General features: G+C 44.1%; 1 protein-coding gene across 1 annotated transcript; it reads right to left on the reverse strand.

Annotated features, from left to right (window-relative positions):
• Positions 1-1,237: 1,237 nt before the first annotated feature.
• On the reverse strand, positions 1,238-14,631 carry zbtb10 (zinc finger and BTB domain containing 10). Its single transcript, XM_079570602.1, has 5 exons — positions 13,740-14,631; positions 7,181-8,195; positions 5,627-5,692; positions 4,686-4,861; positions 1,238-4,057 (listed from the first exon to the last, which is right to left on the reverse strand). The coding sequence occupies exons 1-5, from the start codon at positions 14,361-14,363 to the stop codon at positions 3,779-3,781; spliced, it is 2,160 nt and encodes a 719-aa protein (XP_079426728.1). The 5' UTR covers positions 14,364-14,631; the 3' UTR covers positions 1,238-3,778.
• Between the last annotated feature and the right edge of the window lie 1,074 nt (positions 14,632-15,705).

Here is a 15,705-nt window from a genome sequence, read left to right on the forward strand (position 1 = left end):
CACTCCACACTGGTAGCCACGGCTGCCCTGGGGTAGACTGGCGGAAGCGAGGCTGCCAGTCTGTGCCAAATGTGGCCCTTCTGACCAACATCATTCAGTCACTGAGTCACCCACACACGTCAGAGTATCTGACCCAAGGACACGACAGGCATTTTTGCATATTGTGTTTAGAAATCCAATATATTGATTTATTGTTCAAAAATAAATAGGTAACACATACACACAAAGTGAGTTTTTGTTTACAATCCATATCCTTGATAAGAAAAATATTGACAACAATTGTTTTTAATTATTATATAGGCCTATATATATTTTTGCATATAGCCGCCACAGACATAGGCAATACAATCAACTGTGGAGCACTCCCTTCAAACTGCAGCGTCACGGCGTCACCTCCTTCCCTGATGAGCGAGTAAATACCGCCCCCTGGTGTTTATCAAGGGTTACTGATCACAAGGAAGTTTTAACCTAGTCCGACCAGCAGGTGGCAGCTTTGTGCCTGAGTGGGTGCAGAGGTGGGCAGAGCAGCCAAAATAGACCCAAAACGTAGCCAGTAAGAATTATTCAAGTTGCCGAGCAACAAGAATTCCTCAAATAAGAGCACAGTTACTAGTACTAGTACTAGTAGTTACTTCAAAATAATGTCATTCAAGTACAAGTAAAAAAGTATGGTGGAATGACACTTTTATGGACAATTTCTTCAAAAAGCTACACAAGTAAAGTAGACCTACGTGCATGAGTGAATGTAAGTAAAGACTGAAGAGAGTTAGAGTGAAGGTCAACATATACCTCAGAAGTACAGATCATAAAAGGTCTGTGAGGGAGGGGCTTTTGTCTCATTGGCAACTTATACAGAGTAGTGCAGTTTTGATTGTACCGATGCAGTTTATTTAAACCCTCAGCAAGAATGTAATAATAGTAATAAGGCACAAAAAGCTCAACTAGAGCCTTAAAGTTGACGTCAAACTTCAAAACTGGGCTTTAAGAAGTTGGAAATACTTTACTATAGTAGAGAAAATAGAGAGAATATATAAACTAAAATAAAATGCAAAATAACCCCATGTCAAGGATAACCTTACAGTTTAGGAACTTATCATCTAGGGCGAGATACTGAATGGTAAAACTCCTCAAACTAGCACACACTGCAACTGTGTGCATTGACAGCTGACAATAGCAGCAGCACTGGGTCGAATCATTAAAAAAAAAAAGGGTCAGACGTTTAAAGCAATATCAAAGTTTTATTCTTAAAATGTAGAATAGAGGAACAGTAGTACAATTCAGACAGAAAGAGAGGAGAATGTAGTCCCATCTTTGAAAACCTTTGATAAAAACGTAAAAAGAGTAACCTGAATCTGTGTTCGGAGGGCACTGAGGCGAGGCCCCGATGTTTTGCATCACTGTCAGTGTTCGAGAGAATTGAAAAATACAACCTTTATCTGCGAAAAAACAGCGTAAAAAAATACAGCCGGGGGAAAAACCTCTGCTTTTACATCTGTAGTGTTTTGAGTTTTTTTTTCTTTGTCCGTATAACAAATACAGCATAAAATTGTAAAATGATACATGGCATTGTTTTTGAGTTTCATTCTTTACAGTAAAATCAGTTGGATGGTAAATAGTATCAAAAGAACAAACAGGACATGATGGTGTGGACGACAAGCACGCGGCGTGACAGATACTAAGATAACTTAACCATGACATAGAGATTTGTGGAGCCAAAGCGTTCCTTTAAACTCACTAGTTAAATAATATAATCTTCATATATATATATATTCTTCTCATATAGTCTCCATATATATATATTTAATATGAGCCCACAGTGATTTGAAGGTAAAAGTGACACGATGAGGACGAAGACGTTGATAGAAATGTCTTTCACTGAGAGTAAAGGGAAGTCACACATCTTTTGTAGCATTAGCACTTAGTACATCCTCGACTGCATAAGAACAGATACTGCTGTTCCACATTAAAACCCGCAAACAATCCTTATTTTCTGTACAAAATATGTGCTTAACGAAATCAAAGGAAAAGAGGAAAGAGCTGTGGAAAATCATTAAAAACGTTATCTAAGTAAAGTGAACAATTCTGTAGCATAAAAACATTTAAAAAATCTTAACAATTACAGACACAAGCAAGGAGTCTTCTCTACACTATGCAACCTGGCTTCTTCTTAAAACATTAGAACAATAATAATTAAAAACAAAATTTTGGTTGGACAAATAGAAATTATTAACAGTCTTGATTGCATTTTGGAGTCAATATATATTAAATAACAAAAAAAGGTTGAATAAAAAAGTTGCGCATTTGGAAGAAAAAGACACACAACAGTTTTATATATATATAGTTCCATTCAGACCCGCTTTAGGGGGAGGAAAATAAAATACAAACTATTCTCGCAAAAGTAAGTGCATGTCTATGAGGCGCCATTCACCTTTACATGGAACAAAGTGTGTTTCTACCTGGCAGACGAACAGCAAAGGGAGAAAAAAAAATGAAAGAAATTAAAGCAGTTTTTTTTTTGGTTTTAAAATAGAGTTCTCTGAAAAAATGGAAAGACATAGTGCTCCCTCCTCACGAGCAACGTTCAAGTGATTTCAAAATATTTTAACTCAGTACCAAACAAACAAACAAATGGGGTTAGGTCCTCTGTTACGTGTACTGCCGGTAGACTTAGAAACATGGGATGTGTCCGTGTGTGTGCATTAAATAAAAGCTTAAAAACAATGGCGAAGCATACCTGATAGTCGCTGTAGCACAACAGTGTCAATAGTAGAAGCTGATTACATTACATACATCTGAGTCTCATCATATAGAGTCTATAGGTCCAGTATTCTGCGACAAGCATTACAGCACCAAACGTTTCATCATTTGGCAAAAATTCAAGCTTTAAGTGAAAGTCAAATGCTTTTGTTTAATAATAAAGTGTTACTGTGGCGCCGTGATTTGTATAAAGCTAGCATTAACATTTCCCCTTGTCCTCTCCACTTTTTATACAGCTTTTCTCTCTCTCTCTTTCTCTCTCTCTCTCTTTTTTAAGCGTATTCAGTAGTTTTTGTCACCTGCAAAATCTTGGTGTGCGGTCTGTTTGGCACAAGATCACAGCCCTCTTAAATTAATCATAAATATGGCTGGGATACATTAGAGTCACAAAACAGATTTTTTTGGTTCCAAGATTTGTGCAGGGAAAGAAAAATAAAATAGAAACAAAGAATAATATAATAATATTTAGCGCATTTAAACAAAGATCTACAGAGCAAATCTTCCTCTCAGCAAAAATGCTCTACTGTGCATTTCTACAAGCACCAAGCAAAGACTTTCAAACAGCAGAGGACCACAGTCCCTGCCGAAGACGCACAACAAATACATATTATAGCATTTGATAAGACCATAAAAACCTCTTCATAAATTAAATAATTAACATCTCTCTTTTAGATGATTGGCCAACCCCAACTCAAACATCAGCGTCCCACTCAGAACAAAAACAGGAAATAAAATATAAAGTACATCACCATAATAAACCTGATTCATTTGGAATTTGTCTTTTGATTCATGTCTTGTGGACGTTGGGCCCAGAGTTGGACACATCTCAACAACAACAATAACATCTGTACATCTTGGAGTTCTACCAAAGCTTTTTTAGATCCGTCTCTGTCATATTCTCACTCAATTATGTTACCTCAAGGTTTGATAGCACTTTGGAGTTGATTGTTTACCAGCTAGTTTTCGTATACATATATTAAACATCAACTTATCTCTTTTTGTTTTTACGCTTTACTAAAAACTAGTCCTCCTCTAGGGCAGCACCAGCGTTGCCCCATGTTGATTGGTCATTGTCAGTAGGCTCCTCCCCCTCCAGGTCCTCCTCTCCATCGAAGTCATCGTCGCGGGGGAACTCCATGCCCTCCATGGCCTCCAGCCCCTCCTGCGTGGCCTGGTGCGAGTCGGCACAGTCCGCGCACACGCCGTAACGCCGCGAGCCGTGCCGGATGCCCACGCTCGCCGCCAGCATGAAGATCTTCTTACACACCATGCACTTGTACTTCTTGTCCTTCTTGTGCACCTGAAACGCAGACGCCACAAAGAGAGACACGGGTGGTCAACGTGGAGCTGCTGCTGAGGGTGCACACGCAAACTCAATCAGAATCCTTTCTGATGGACTAGATGTCACTTTTCAATTTTTATCAGTACAGTCTTCTTACATATATCTATATTTTACAAAGCGCAGCCTCCATAGTGTCAGCTATAAATGGGAAACACTGCAACTAAATGCATTTTAACAATAATTATCTCTTTATCGGCAGGACGTCCGTTAATATACAATAAATAATAGAGTCCATTATCTGGAGCTGTTCAACATTGGGCAATTTCCTTGTGATAAATCTCTGTAGGGCTGTGCTATTTATCACATTTTAATTGAAACAATTAAATCTATGATTCATCATGTGACGGTTTACAGCCAGTTCCGTCTATTTTTTGTTTTTAAAGATTTGTTTCATAATACTTTTACGCATACACTCACTACACACACCCCAATACTTCACACAGAGAACTCCAAACATCACATGTTGTATGAATGTATTCTGCAAAATAAAGGTGATTTATATTTCTGCCACATTGCCCCGCCCACCCTCTCGTGAGTCCCTGAGTGAAGAGTGCAGGTGCAGTGACGTGCTGCAGAGGAGCCTCACCAGGGAATGTCTCTTGACGTGCTCGCGGCGGGTGAACAGTTTTCCGCAGATGTCGCAGCTGAAGGAGCGCACACCTGAGTGGATGATGAGGTGCCTCTTGAGCGTGCGCCGGTGCTTGGCGATGTAGTTACAGTGTGGGCACTTGAGCTTATTGAGGGCGAGGTGTGACGACTCACCTGAGCAGGGGCACAGAGGGGGGACACAAACATTTCACATCGGCATTAGTACAAATGGGACGTTTAACAAGTCATATCAAAGTGTTGTAGGAGCAGTTTTGGGCGATCTATAGAAACATATATAACAGAGCTTAATTAGCAACAGGTCATCAGTCAAATCGCTGTTTATCAATAAAAACCCAAGTAAAATGTCATGCTTCAGGCTTCTGTCGAGCTTGTCTATTCACAATCAGAATAAGTAATTGATTAACAACTGTTCCATTTGGACATATTTATGCTAACAAGCTGCCACGGACAGCTGGCAGCTTTCCAATAAACTACCTATTGATTTTGAGAAGCACGATGGCTGAGCTCGTTTGCCTGTGGAGTGGGGAACAGGGCCTTTTGTTTAAGGAACAGGAACAACAGAGGCGTCGTCAGGGCGGTTGCTATGGGGAGGAGGGCTGATGAGAAGCAGGTCACCTGTGGACTCGCAGTGAGGGGAGAATACGTGGATGTGATCAACATGTGTGCCTCATAGTGTTGTTCACCTATGGATTATTGTGAGTGTAGTTTTGTCATTTTGAGTCAGATACAGACTCTATCAACTCAAGATGTCTACTGACGAATCTAGTAAAAGGTTTATAAAGGTAAATAAAATATGGTTGGACGACGGTAAAATGCTGCTGAAGTTTTAGCATTTATCAGTAAGTTGTTAAGAACTAATATGTTCATGAACAAAATGTTTTTGGACAGCTTTAGGAAGCTGAATGTGTGATCTCTTACCATTCTCCCAGGATTCTCCTGGCTGAATGTCCTGGATGATACTGTACTGGATGGGATTGGCCAGTTCTGGAAAACGGGGAGGGGACAGAGAGAGGAGAAAGATGAGAGGAGGTCGATAGTCGGGGGCTGAACTCCTCAGAGCTGTGTGTACATAATCTAACCCCTTCAACACACACATGAAACAATGGAGGTTAACAGCGAGAGCAAACAGCCTCTCCCTCTCACAGCGACAGTATGTAAAGCAGAGTGCTCCAGGCCAAGGCTGTGGAGGGGAAAGGGTTAATCAGACGAGTCGCTTTGCAGCAGCAGCTCGGTTTACACTCGGCTTTTGTGAGCGTTTGTGCTGCACCTGTGTGGCCTTCCTCGGCATCAGTGCAGTGCATTAGGCCACACCCCTCTGAGCCTGGGTCAATATGGGAATGAGGACTGCCCCAGTGCTTAGACTGGATTAGAGCGGGACACCTTTCTGGGCAAGGGGCGTGTGGTTATACAGACACTGGAACCATGCAAATATATTGTACCTGTCTCTGCGGCTCTGAGCTGCGCCCACTCTCAAAACAAGGCACGCAGCGTTTGTTTGGAGAGAAACCAACTATTTACTGGCTACAAGAGCAGTCTGTGGCCTGGCCAGAGCACACTGTGCTAATAGTTATCTCTACGCAGTGTATTCATGCGTTTCACACATCATCATTGACTTAAAGTGCGGGTTAGCGACTGCTTCAGCAAATGTAGCATCCTCACTCCGCACTGACATTTCCACTGCTCGTTGGGATTATAAAAACAGTGTCAAAGAGAGAAATCACAATAGTTACTGAACCTTTCACAGATCTTTAAGAGGATGAGTTTGGAGTAGTAAACTGTACTTACTCACGTATTAACTCAAAATGATACAGAGCCTCAAACATAAAAACATCAAAAGATGCTGCAGTTACAACTGGCACTACTGATGTGAAAGTATAATTCAGACTTAAACAGCTGCCGTGAACCTTTTTACTTTGATTAAGAGCCTACTTTCAGTCTAAACCATCTCTTTATATGGAAATACTAATGATACACAAATATCTCAGTTACCTGAAGAGGAGTGCGGTCCTCTTTACATGTGTGTGATCTACTGCAGCAGTGGATGACTTTGTGCACACATTAAACTAGTGTTGGAGGAGTGGAGGCACTAAGAGCATTGGGCTGCGTTTAGGGAGGCCTGAGGGAGGAGATGGCTCCCCTGCTTTCTTCATTATCCTGCATTAGAGCGGCCTCTCTCAGCCCCACCTCCACCGCACTGCACTTAATACAGCACTGATATTATTATGAGCACATGAAGAGCAAAGCCTAATGGGCCAACACAAGGAGCCAGCGCTCAGCTCACTATGTGCAGTGAGGCCTTATACAGTAACAGGAGTCAAACAAAGGTAGATTCAAGTGGAGCAACTGGGAAGAAGGCTGTACTAAAAAGCTAAAAACAAATAACTTCATGAGTCAGTTATCAACTATTAATGAAAAACGTGCTGCTGGTCATTACAAAAGATACTATACTGAATGTGTGAGTGTGGCTCTTACCAGCGTTTTCGGAGAGGGCAGAGAAGTCCTCTCGGGGGTAGGAGGCTGAGGGCTGGACGAACATGCCTTCATCAAAGCCCTCTTCGGGCTCTGGGGGGAAGTTGTACACAAATCTCCGTGTGGTGGTCTTTTTCCTTCGCCCGCTTCCAGCTGCGGCATCTGCTGCTTCTCTCTTGATTGCGGCCGGAGCTGCTGCGGCGCCCCCTGTTGGCGGCTCATTCCAGATGAAAACCTGCGTCTGGCTGCCGGCTGCCCGACTGTCATTGGTCTCTGCAGAGTTGGAGCTGTCGCTCTGGTTGGCCCAGCTCCCAGAGGCTCCGGGGGTGACCAGGGCACAGCCCTGCCCCAGCGTCACCTCCACATCACTGGGCTCCTCCTTCACCCGGCTGCCCACCTCCTCAAGCTGGTCCTTGCCCTGGCTGTTACTGGCTTTGATCGACAGCTTGGACAGGATGCTTGTGGCCCAGAAGTTGCTTGGCTTGCGGTCGAGTCCCCTCTGTCCATCTTTGGCCACCGTCTGCCTCTTGTTGTAGTCCACCACCACAGAGTCAGGAGCCTCTTGCTTAATGCTGATGTTTAGGGCATCTTTGATGAAGGCTCGACACGTGTGGACCACTTCCGTCATCTGCAGGTAACTGGCCACAGACATGACCTCGATGGCATTTTGGCTTGTGAGCAGCAGGTTCCCGGAGTAGAGGAAGTCGAGGATGACAGAAAAGCCCTGCACCGCCGCCACGTCCAGGTGTGTGACTGTGGTGTGGTCCTGGCCCTCACTCTTGGTCAGACAGTACAGGGTTTTGAAGTAGCGGCTGCCGGCCACCAGGATGTTCTTGTGGGCTCTGAAGACCTGCCCCGACACCACGATGTTGACGTCACACAGGATCCCGCTCTTTCGCTGCTTGTCCAGCTCCTGCAGCAGCTGGTAACAGTAGGAGTTCTCATTGGGCTTGGTGCGGTAGTCTTCCTCAGAGCAGTTAGTGGAGGGGCTGGTGTTTTCTGAGCTTCGCACTGGCTCCTGTCACAGAGAACAAGAGAACTTAGAGTGAAACAGAATAAACTCACACACACTGGGGCACCTGTCAGGGGCCAAACTGGTCTGACAGGCTTCAGTGATAATGGGGGATGTGGGTGAGCCACAAAACACACCACCAATAAGTGTATAGGATTACACTGCTCACATATCTGAAAAATTAAGTTGTAGATTCAGATATGGAGTTTATCTAGAGGTTAATAAGGTCTCAAGAGTTTCATTAAAATATAAGCGGAATATAACAATAACAAGGTCAATGTTGGAACCTCATGGCTCTACTAAAACCTGCATGTTCTCAACAGAAGGATGGAGGACAACTGGCATAGAAGTAATATCAGCCACTTTCTCCAAAGGATGAAAAGCCTGGTGCTCTGCAGAAGAAGACCATGGGTTTGCTTAGGATACATAGTATTAGTAGATTTACCTGGAGCAGATTGTGTGGCGTAGTGTGTTACTCTACAGGCCAAAAGCCTGGGACCCTGAGTGTGGCGAAGTCTGCATAAGAGCTTATGCTCTCGCACAGCATATATCTCTGGCTCATTTTCGAATTGCACAGCAGATGTCCTAATCCAGAATAATTCACATTGCTCGAGCCCTGCATTTTTGCCCCCACTCTCTCTCCACTGCACACAGAGCAGGCGGCCCACGCGCACACACAGCTGGGGTTTCAGGCCCAGTAATTCAGATTAAATCCATTTCTCTGAGGTCCCCTCCCTACCCCTGCCCCCACTCTCACACTGCAGCTCTTGTCCAGGGCAGAGTATGGGGGGCTTATCGGCCTCTGCCACAGCTGGACCAGAGCGATGGCCAGGGATGAGATGGAATATAGAGACACAGAGTCAAGATGAGATAAGAGGGGGATATGAGGATATGATTGAGGCGGCTCGCACAGACCTCAATTCAATCCTGAAACTCTACGCGGGGCACAGCGAATAAAACAATCTGTGCTTGTACCAGTATCCAACGCCCAGTGTTTGAGAAATGAATTAAGGTCACTGAGTGAACATGTTTCTGTGACACTGTAGGGGTCTATTTGAGCATTTACAATGGCGCCTGTCTCTGCATTCACTAACTTATCTCTATTTATTGTGACTCCCCAGAAAAGTACATTATCACACAAAGTGGCCTAGAACATATCTTTCAACATGAGCAAAAAGCTTATGAACACATTCCAATGGCACTGAAGAAACATGGTGGCAAAATGACGCATCGGTAAGGGACAGTTCTCCTGGGAGAGGATCTGCTCATAACAGACAGCATGAACTCTGTGGCAAAACTACAAGTCAACAGAAAGCGATACAATATAAATGTGGAAAGGTTGAAAAGAATCCTGATAAGAAGAGTACAAAGACGCCAGTGAGACGCGAGCGAGACCTTGAACGAGAAGACAGAGGGTGGAGGAGAGAATGTGGAGCAGGGGAGAGCGCAGAAGCAGTCGGGTCACCCCATTTTAGCCTTCACAATGTGCATGTTCTCCCCGAGGCTCATTGTCCACTCACTGTAGGTCTTTGTAAAAGGCCTGTGCACTCACTCGCTCCCATTGCACTGGAGTCAGAGAAAGGCCGCTGCATGTGGGGGAGCTGAGAGCAGGGAGCGCACCACCACCAACTATTCCATGATATGTACATCAAAGCCTCTGGAGCTTGGTCAGGTCAAGTAGAGCAGCACAATAAACTGCTGAGGGGCCGAGTGTTGTCACTTCTGAGAAGTCTGTCAGTTTCTTGAAATTAAAGCAGCGTCATGTCATAACATTTATAAGGGTAACAACACTGTGTCTAAGTATTGGTATTTTGATATACAGACTTACTGTCTGCTGTACAGACAGTAAGTCTGTATATCAAAACTCTGGAGAGTTACTGTCAATGAAACATTTCATCTTTAGAGACGATTCTTCAGCTATAGTTGAGGGGAGGGGATTTTGTGTCTCTCATTATATATTGTATATTTCATAATTTTATCACTCAACCCTCTCTGCCATTATCAGAGGTACGGCTCACTTGGCAGCTCAGTGTTGTGTGTGCACTTGGAGCCTGGTACTGAAGCTGCATCATCCTTTCTCCAGATGTGCCACGTGTGAGCCACAGCTTAGGCCCTGCGCAGCAGATGCTGTCGGCAAAACCTGCCTGTGCTTTGGCTCCAGAGGCAACGTCCAAGAGAAAAGAATACGGGGACCATATCAACCTCACATCTAGGCTTGGCAAATTTCAAATAAAGAGATGAAAGGATGGAAACTGAGAGGTGGATTTGTTCCGAAGTAGAGCAGCACAATATGAGAAAGATTTATGATGTTACAATAGCGATAATAACGTGACATTTTACAAAACCATTTCAACACGGTATGTTGTAATGTAAAAGCCATTTGTTTTATTCTGCAAATTGTGTCAAAACAAGACTAAAAATGAAAAAAATGAAAAAGACATAGCTAAAATTAACTACACTAGGAAAATCATGACTAAAACTGAACCTTTGCACATATTGAAGTTTCACTGCATTTTGTTTGTGGCTGTTAGCAAGAAATGAGTCAATCTCAGTATGATGGTAGACTACATCTATTGTTGCTTCTTCTGATATGGATGTTGCGTGAAATGTCAGAAATGTCTCTGTAAAGTAAGTGAATGTCCAATGTGGGCACCAGTTGCCTCCATGAAGCACACAACAAAAGATCATCACACCGGTGTAATGCGAGGTTTCCCGGCAAACCCAAACAAACCCCTAAGTCCCAAGGCCGGCGAACCCACGGCAAACAGTGGGACACTCCTCTCAGATCATGTGATATCGCCGTCCTCTTCCACATAATGACACACTGGAGCCACTTTTTGTTTACCTTGTGTACTATGCACACACACACACACACACACATGTTGCCTGGCTGCTCCAATGCCGCGTACACCCCCCAACCTCCCTAACCGCCACCATTTAAGCGGTCCCATGACCAGCCCAGCCTCGAGGCCATCTCCACTACCGGCCCCATCTACAGTATCCCACCCTCGCCCAACCAGTCTGTCCCCACTTACTAGAACAATACCACAGTGTGCGTTTGGCCCAAGGTGTGGGAGGGCTGAGCCGAGACTGTCCCGGGCCTCTCAACAATGCTGCGACAGAGGAGACACAAGGGGACAGAACCAACGAGAGGAATTCTCCCTTTGGAGCACCCCACCCTGTTTCACTGACCTGTGCCCCCCCATAAACACGCCGTATATCTAACAGTCCGCAAACACTGACGGGCGGGTCCTCTTTCCTTTCGGGGAGACCGGCCCTTAATGTGTTTGTGCTACGCAACTGAAAAGATGGGAAGATTCTGGGCGACTACAACCTCTATGTTATCTGAAACCTAATCCAAACAGGCATGCTCGTACAAAAATCAAGCCACGAAGCAAGAGAGTGTGACAAAGAGTAGACAAACTGAAAGTAAGTAATGAAGCCATAGATTAGAGGTTCATGAGTTGGCATAAATATGTACAATGCATTAAGAATGAACAAAGATGCCTTCTGTGCGAGTGAAGAGAAGGCCTGTATAATGTTACTATACAGTGATTTAACTTCTGTTACAACAGGACTAGATCTGGTCGCATTGTGTTAACCTCCAGTCATCTTATTCAAACATTTTAGCAGTGAGTTTGTGAAGCGAGTCAGAATAGGACGACGTCTAAAGAATTTAGGACAACGGCCCCCTTCTCTGAAGAGAGACCCACATTCACCACAGCTGCCCTGGTGTGCTACAGCTAATCGAGTTAGCTTTAACGAATGCAGCGCAGGCCTGACTAATGTTAGGAATGGATGAACAGAAAAAGACATTGCCTCGTAAAACTCGTAATTGCCCCCTGAACACTCTTTTATAGTAATGCTGCCCCCTACACATTTTTATTACATTTTAATACATTGTGGAGGATGATATGATGCAATGATGAAAAAAAAAAAAATTATATCGCCTGATTTCTCGCTTAGTATGACAACCTGTCCCTGGTAACCTCTCAGTTCAGTGTCCGGGGTCTTTGTTGCTAGGGAAATGTCACACCAAGCCCCTAATCCACTCCCACTGCTCTCCATACCAATTAGAGATGTGTTCAAGTAAGATCACTTTAAGTCATGCTGATTAGTGATCGCGTGTACAAAGAAAGAAACTAAATGTAGTGTCCCAATCCTCTCGCTCGCAGATCCCGGTCAATAGCAGCCACTCTTAATGGCAATGACAGCGCCAGCCCATTGACACGATATGAGCTCAAATTCTTCAAATAAATATTAGACCGATGGAAGAATTGCCCTTTGATACCACTTTCTCCTGATAAATATCATGCACTGCCTCTGTTATACAATAAACATAGTGATATGCTACCTACATTGCAATAAAAATGATCAACTAATAAAAAGGCAGGGACTGTGATCATAATAGCTCCATTATGGAGTAAGTCCTCAAGAATAAATTGGGGGCCAAAGATCATATGATATTCAATTAGGCGAAACAGTCGTAGGCATAGATGGTCCAGCATATAGGATGGGGTCCTAATCATGAGATATGACCCAAGAGCAAAACAATGGGTTCTATTAATCCAGAAATACTCAGGGTCCCATATCAGGTGATGCCGTGACATCCTATTACTGACATCTATTTCCCTTATTCAAGCCTACTGAAGAAAGCTACATCTGGGCACGACAAGCTGTCAGGCTCTAGGCAACATAATTTACTCCCCTCCTCTTGTCCAGCCTTGCAAGTGACACCATGTATGGATTTTGGGGGGTCATCTAGCACAATGCCTCTAATTTAGCTGCCCCAAAGGGAGGAGGGGGGGAAACACGGCAGAGGTCAACCCGGACTGCGAGCCTATAGAGCGGCATCACAGGCAAACAGGCGAGGGGGTTGGGAGAGGGGTGGGGTTCCCCAAAGGCTGTTAGGGTCAAGCCCCTGCCATTGTGTGACCTTTGGCAAGCGTTCAACCACTGGTCAACTGCTGATCTGATGAAAGAAATACTGTACAGAAAGCTTAAAAGGTTTACCTACTCATCGCAACATTGTAATACAATTTTGTGGAACAGAATACAGGAAAGAGACAAAGGTAGTTCAGCTGACTTGGTGAATGACAGGTGTCAAAGATGCAGTTTTGCTTAGTTTTTTAATTCATTTTGACGTTTTCAATTGAGAAGCTCTGAAAACATAAACACTAATGGAGCACAAACGGCGTCACTCAACAGATATGCCTCGGGGTGTGTGTTTTATTCACCAACTCTGTTACACATTAGCCTTCCCACCGCTCTACCTTTACAGGACTGCTACCTTCACACTCAGCAGCGCTACAGGCGGCTAGTGGGCTAAGCTAGTGGTTAGCTTAAGTTAGCAGTAAAGCTAATTAGCCCAGAGAAGGGATTGTGGGGCTTAGGTAGTCTATTTTCGCATATGTTGGGGTTTCAGTGTAGCATACGGGCAAAAACACACGCGACTCGAATAAAATGTGCATCACGACACAACACACGACAGTAATAACGATGTAATAAGGGTGCTTATGAAGGCGTTACTGTTAAAAAAGCCATAGTTACCTGTTTGGTGGGGTCATTTCTACCGTGCTCTGAAGACAGGTGATGTCTAAGCAGCAGGGCCCGCTTGTAGTTGCGGCTGCCTTTGACAAGCTCGTCGTTGTTTTTAGTCCCAATATTGTGACACCAGGAGCACGACATGAGTCCCGTTTCTTGGCAAAATTTTAACCAGGGGAATTCTTGTAGCCATGAAGCGTGAAACAGTGCGTGTTTCTGTAGCAGTGTCTGCGGTCTCATCTCGACCCCAGATTTCCTGGACTCGCTGCCGCTTCCCGTCTCCAGGCTGTCGGCGCTGCTGGGACCGTTCCCCGCTGTCCAACCAGCCCCCTCCCTGGGCTCGTCCTCCGCCTCACGGTGGCTGTCTTCTTGGTTCCCCGCTGCCCAGCTGCCCCCTTCCGGGTCCTCTTCTTCCTCCTCTGCTTCGGGCTCCGTGCTGTCTCCCTCCACTCTCTTCTGCGACGGTCCTTTCGCCCCCAGATCCCCGTCCTCCTCCTGATCCGGCCGGGTCCCGTTCAGATGTCGGTCTTGACAGGCCGGGGCCTCCCAGCTGTTACCGCTGGACCCCGTAAACGCAGCCATTCCACCTCCGCGGAAAGCCAGCGACCTGCGGTTTCTCTCCCCGGACATTTTCGTCTAAAATAAACGTCAAACTGCACTTTCCTATCTCTACGCTCCACCGGAACAAATTATTTACAAGTAAACTATGTTTTCTTCCGAAGGAGATGGCCCGTCGTCGTGTCTTTTCTCCGCTACGGCCCTCCCGGGGAGAGTATGTTGGTTATGCGGAAATAAATAAAGGTTTTAAAGGCATAATGAATTTGAGGGTTCTCGCTGCGTCCGCGCAGGCCCCGCAGAGGTCGAATGGCAGCGACTTTCCTCCCCACAATGCACCTCGTCCAGGGACAGGGGGGCTGGAAGGGAGGGGGCGGCTTTTAAAGGAAGATGGGGGTGCTGTTCATCTGGGCTTGTGTGTTCAAAAGCTGCACCCATTTCCCGTATGCCCTTCATCTACAGCCGTTTCCTTGTATTATGGTCATTACACCGACTGTTCCCCGTGTTACACACAGGCTATAATACATCGGGGGGTAGGATCCTGCATCTGTGCAACAACTTACTTTTTCAATAAATGGGAGCAAAACATTATAATGAAAATATTTCTAAAAGAAAAACTTCAGCGTTAACAATTCATTTCCATAACTACATTGTGTTTGGCAGCCTACTTACTTTTTTAAATGAACTACTTCTAGGCTTATTTTTAGTCTTTTATCTGGCCACAGGGTACAAAATATTGAACCAATGTAATGACAGCTTCATTAACAAAGCCTATATTAAATCTTTAAAAAAAAAAAAGAAAAGAAAAGAAAAAAATGAATCTATAAATAGGCATACTGTATGAAAGTAAATTGAACGCATTATTTAAGTACTGTATAATTAAGGGCTTAGATAAGTGGCTACGTATAAAATGTGTGGCTGCCCATATTACATTAATCTGCATTAAACACAAGTCCAGTAGATGGCAGTCTTTCCTGTTTTGGTCTGCGCTTGTGTCCGTGGAAAACATTTATAATTTCAATTATGCTCTATTAACAGCTTTATTCACGCAGATAGGCCAGTCATCAATATAGAAGCTTACATTTTTATCATAGATATAGGTCTAGTTAATAATTAAAAACCAAAAGTCAAATGTCACCCTATCATGTGATGAATATACGGACAAAAATGAATTCACATAAATGCTGAGTAGATTCAGTAGTTTAACATTTAAATGAACTGGAACTGTAAATGATTTTGTGTTGATTAGGGGCAGACATTATAAGTTTTTTACTTCTTTCTGCTCCGTTTCATTCATGCTAAATGCTGCTGTTGCATTTTTAAATGAATGAAATAAATAAAAAAATGAAATGAAAATGAAATGAAATGAAAAATGAAGACATGCAATGTAATGATGGACAATTAGCCCCAAAATTGT

The sequence above is a fragment of the Gobius niger genome (genome assembly GCF_951799975.1).
Source record: "Gobius niger genome assembly, chromosome: 14".
Classification (NCBI taxonomy): Eukaryota; Metazoa; Chordata; class Actinopteri; order Gobiiformes; family Gobiidae; genus Gobius; species Gobius niger.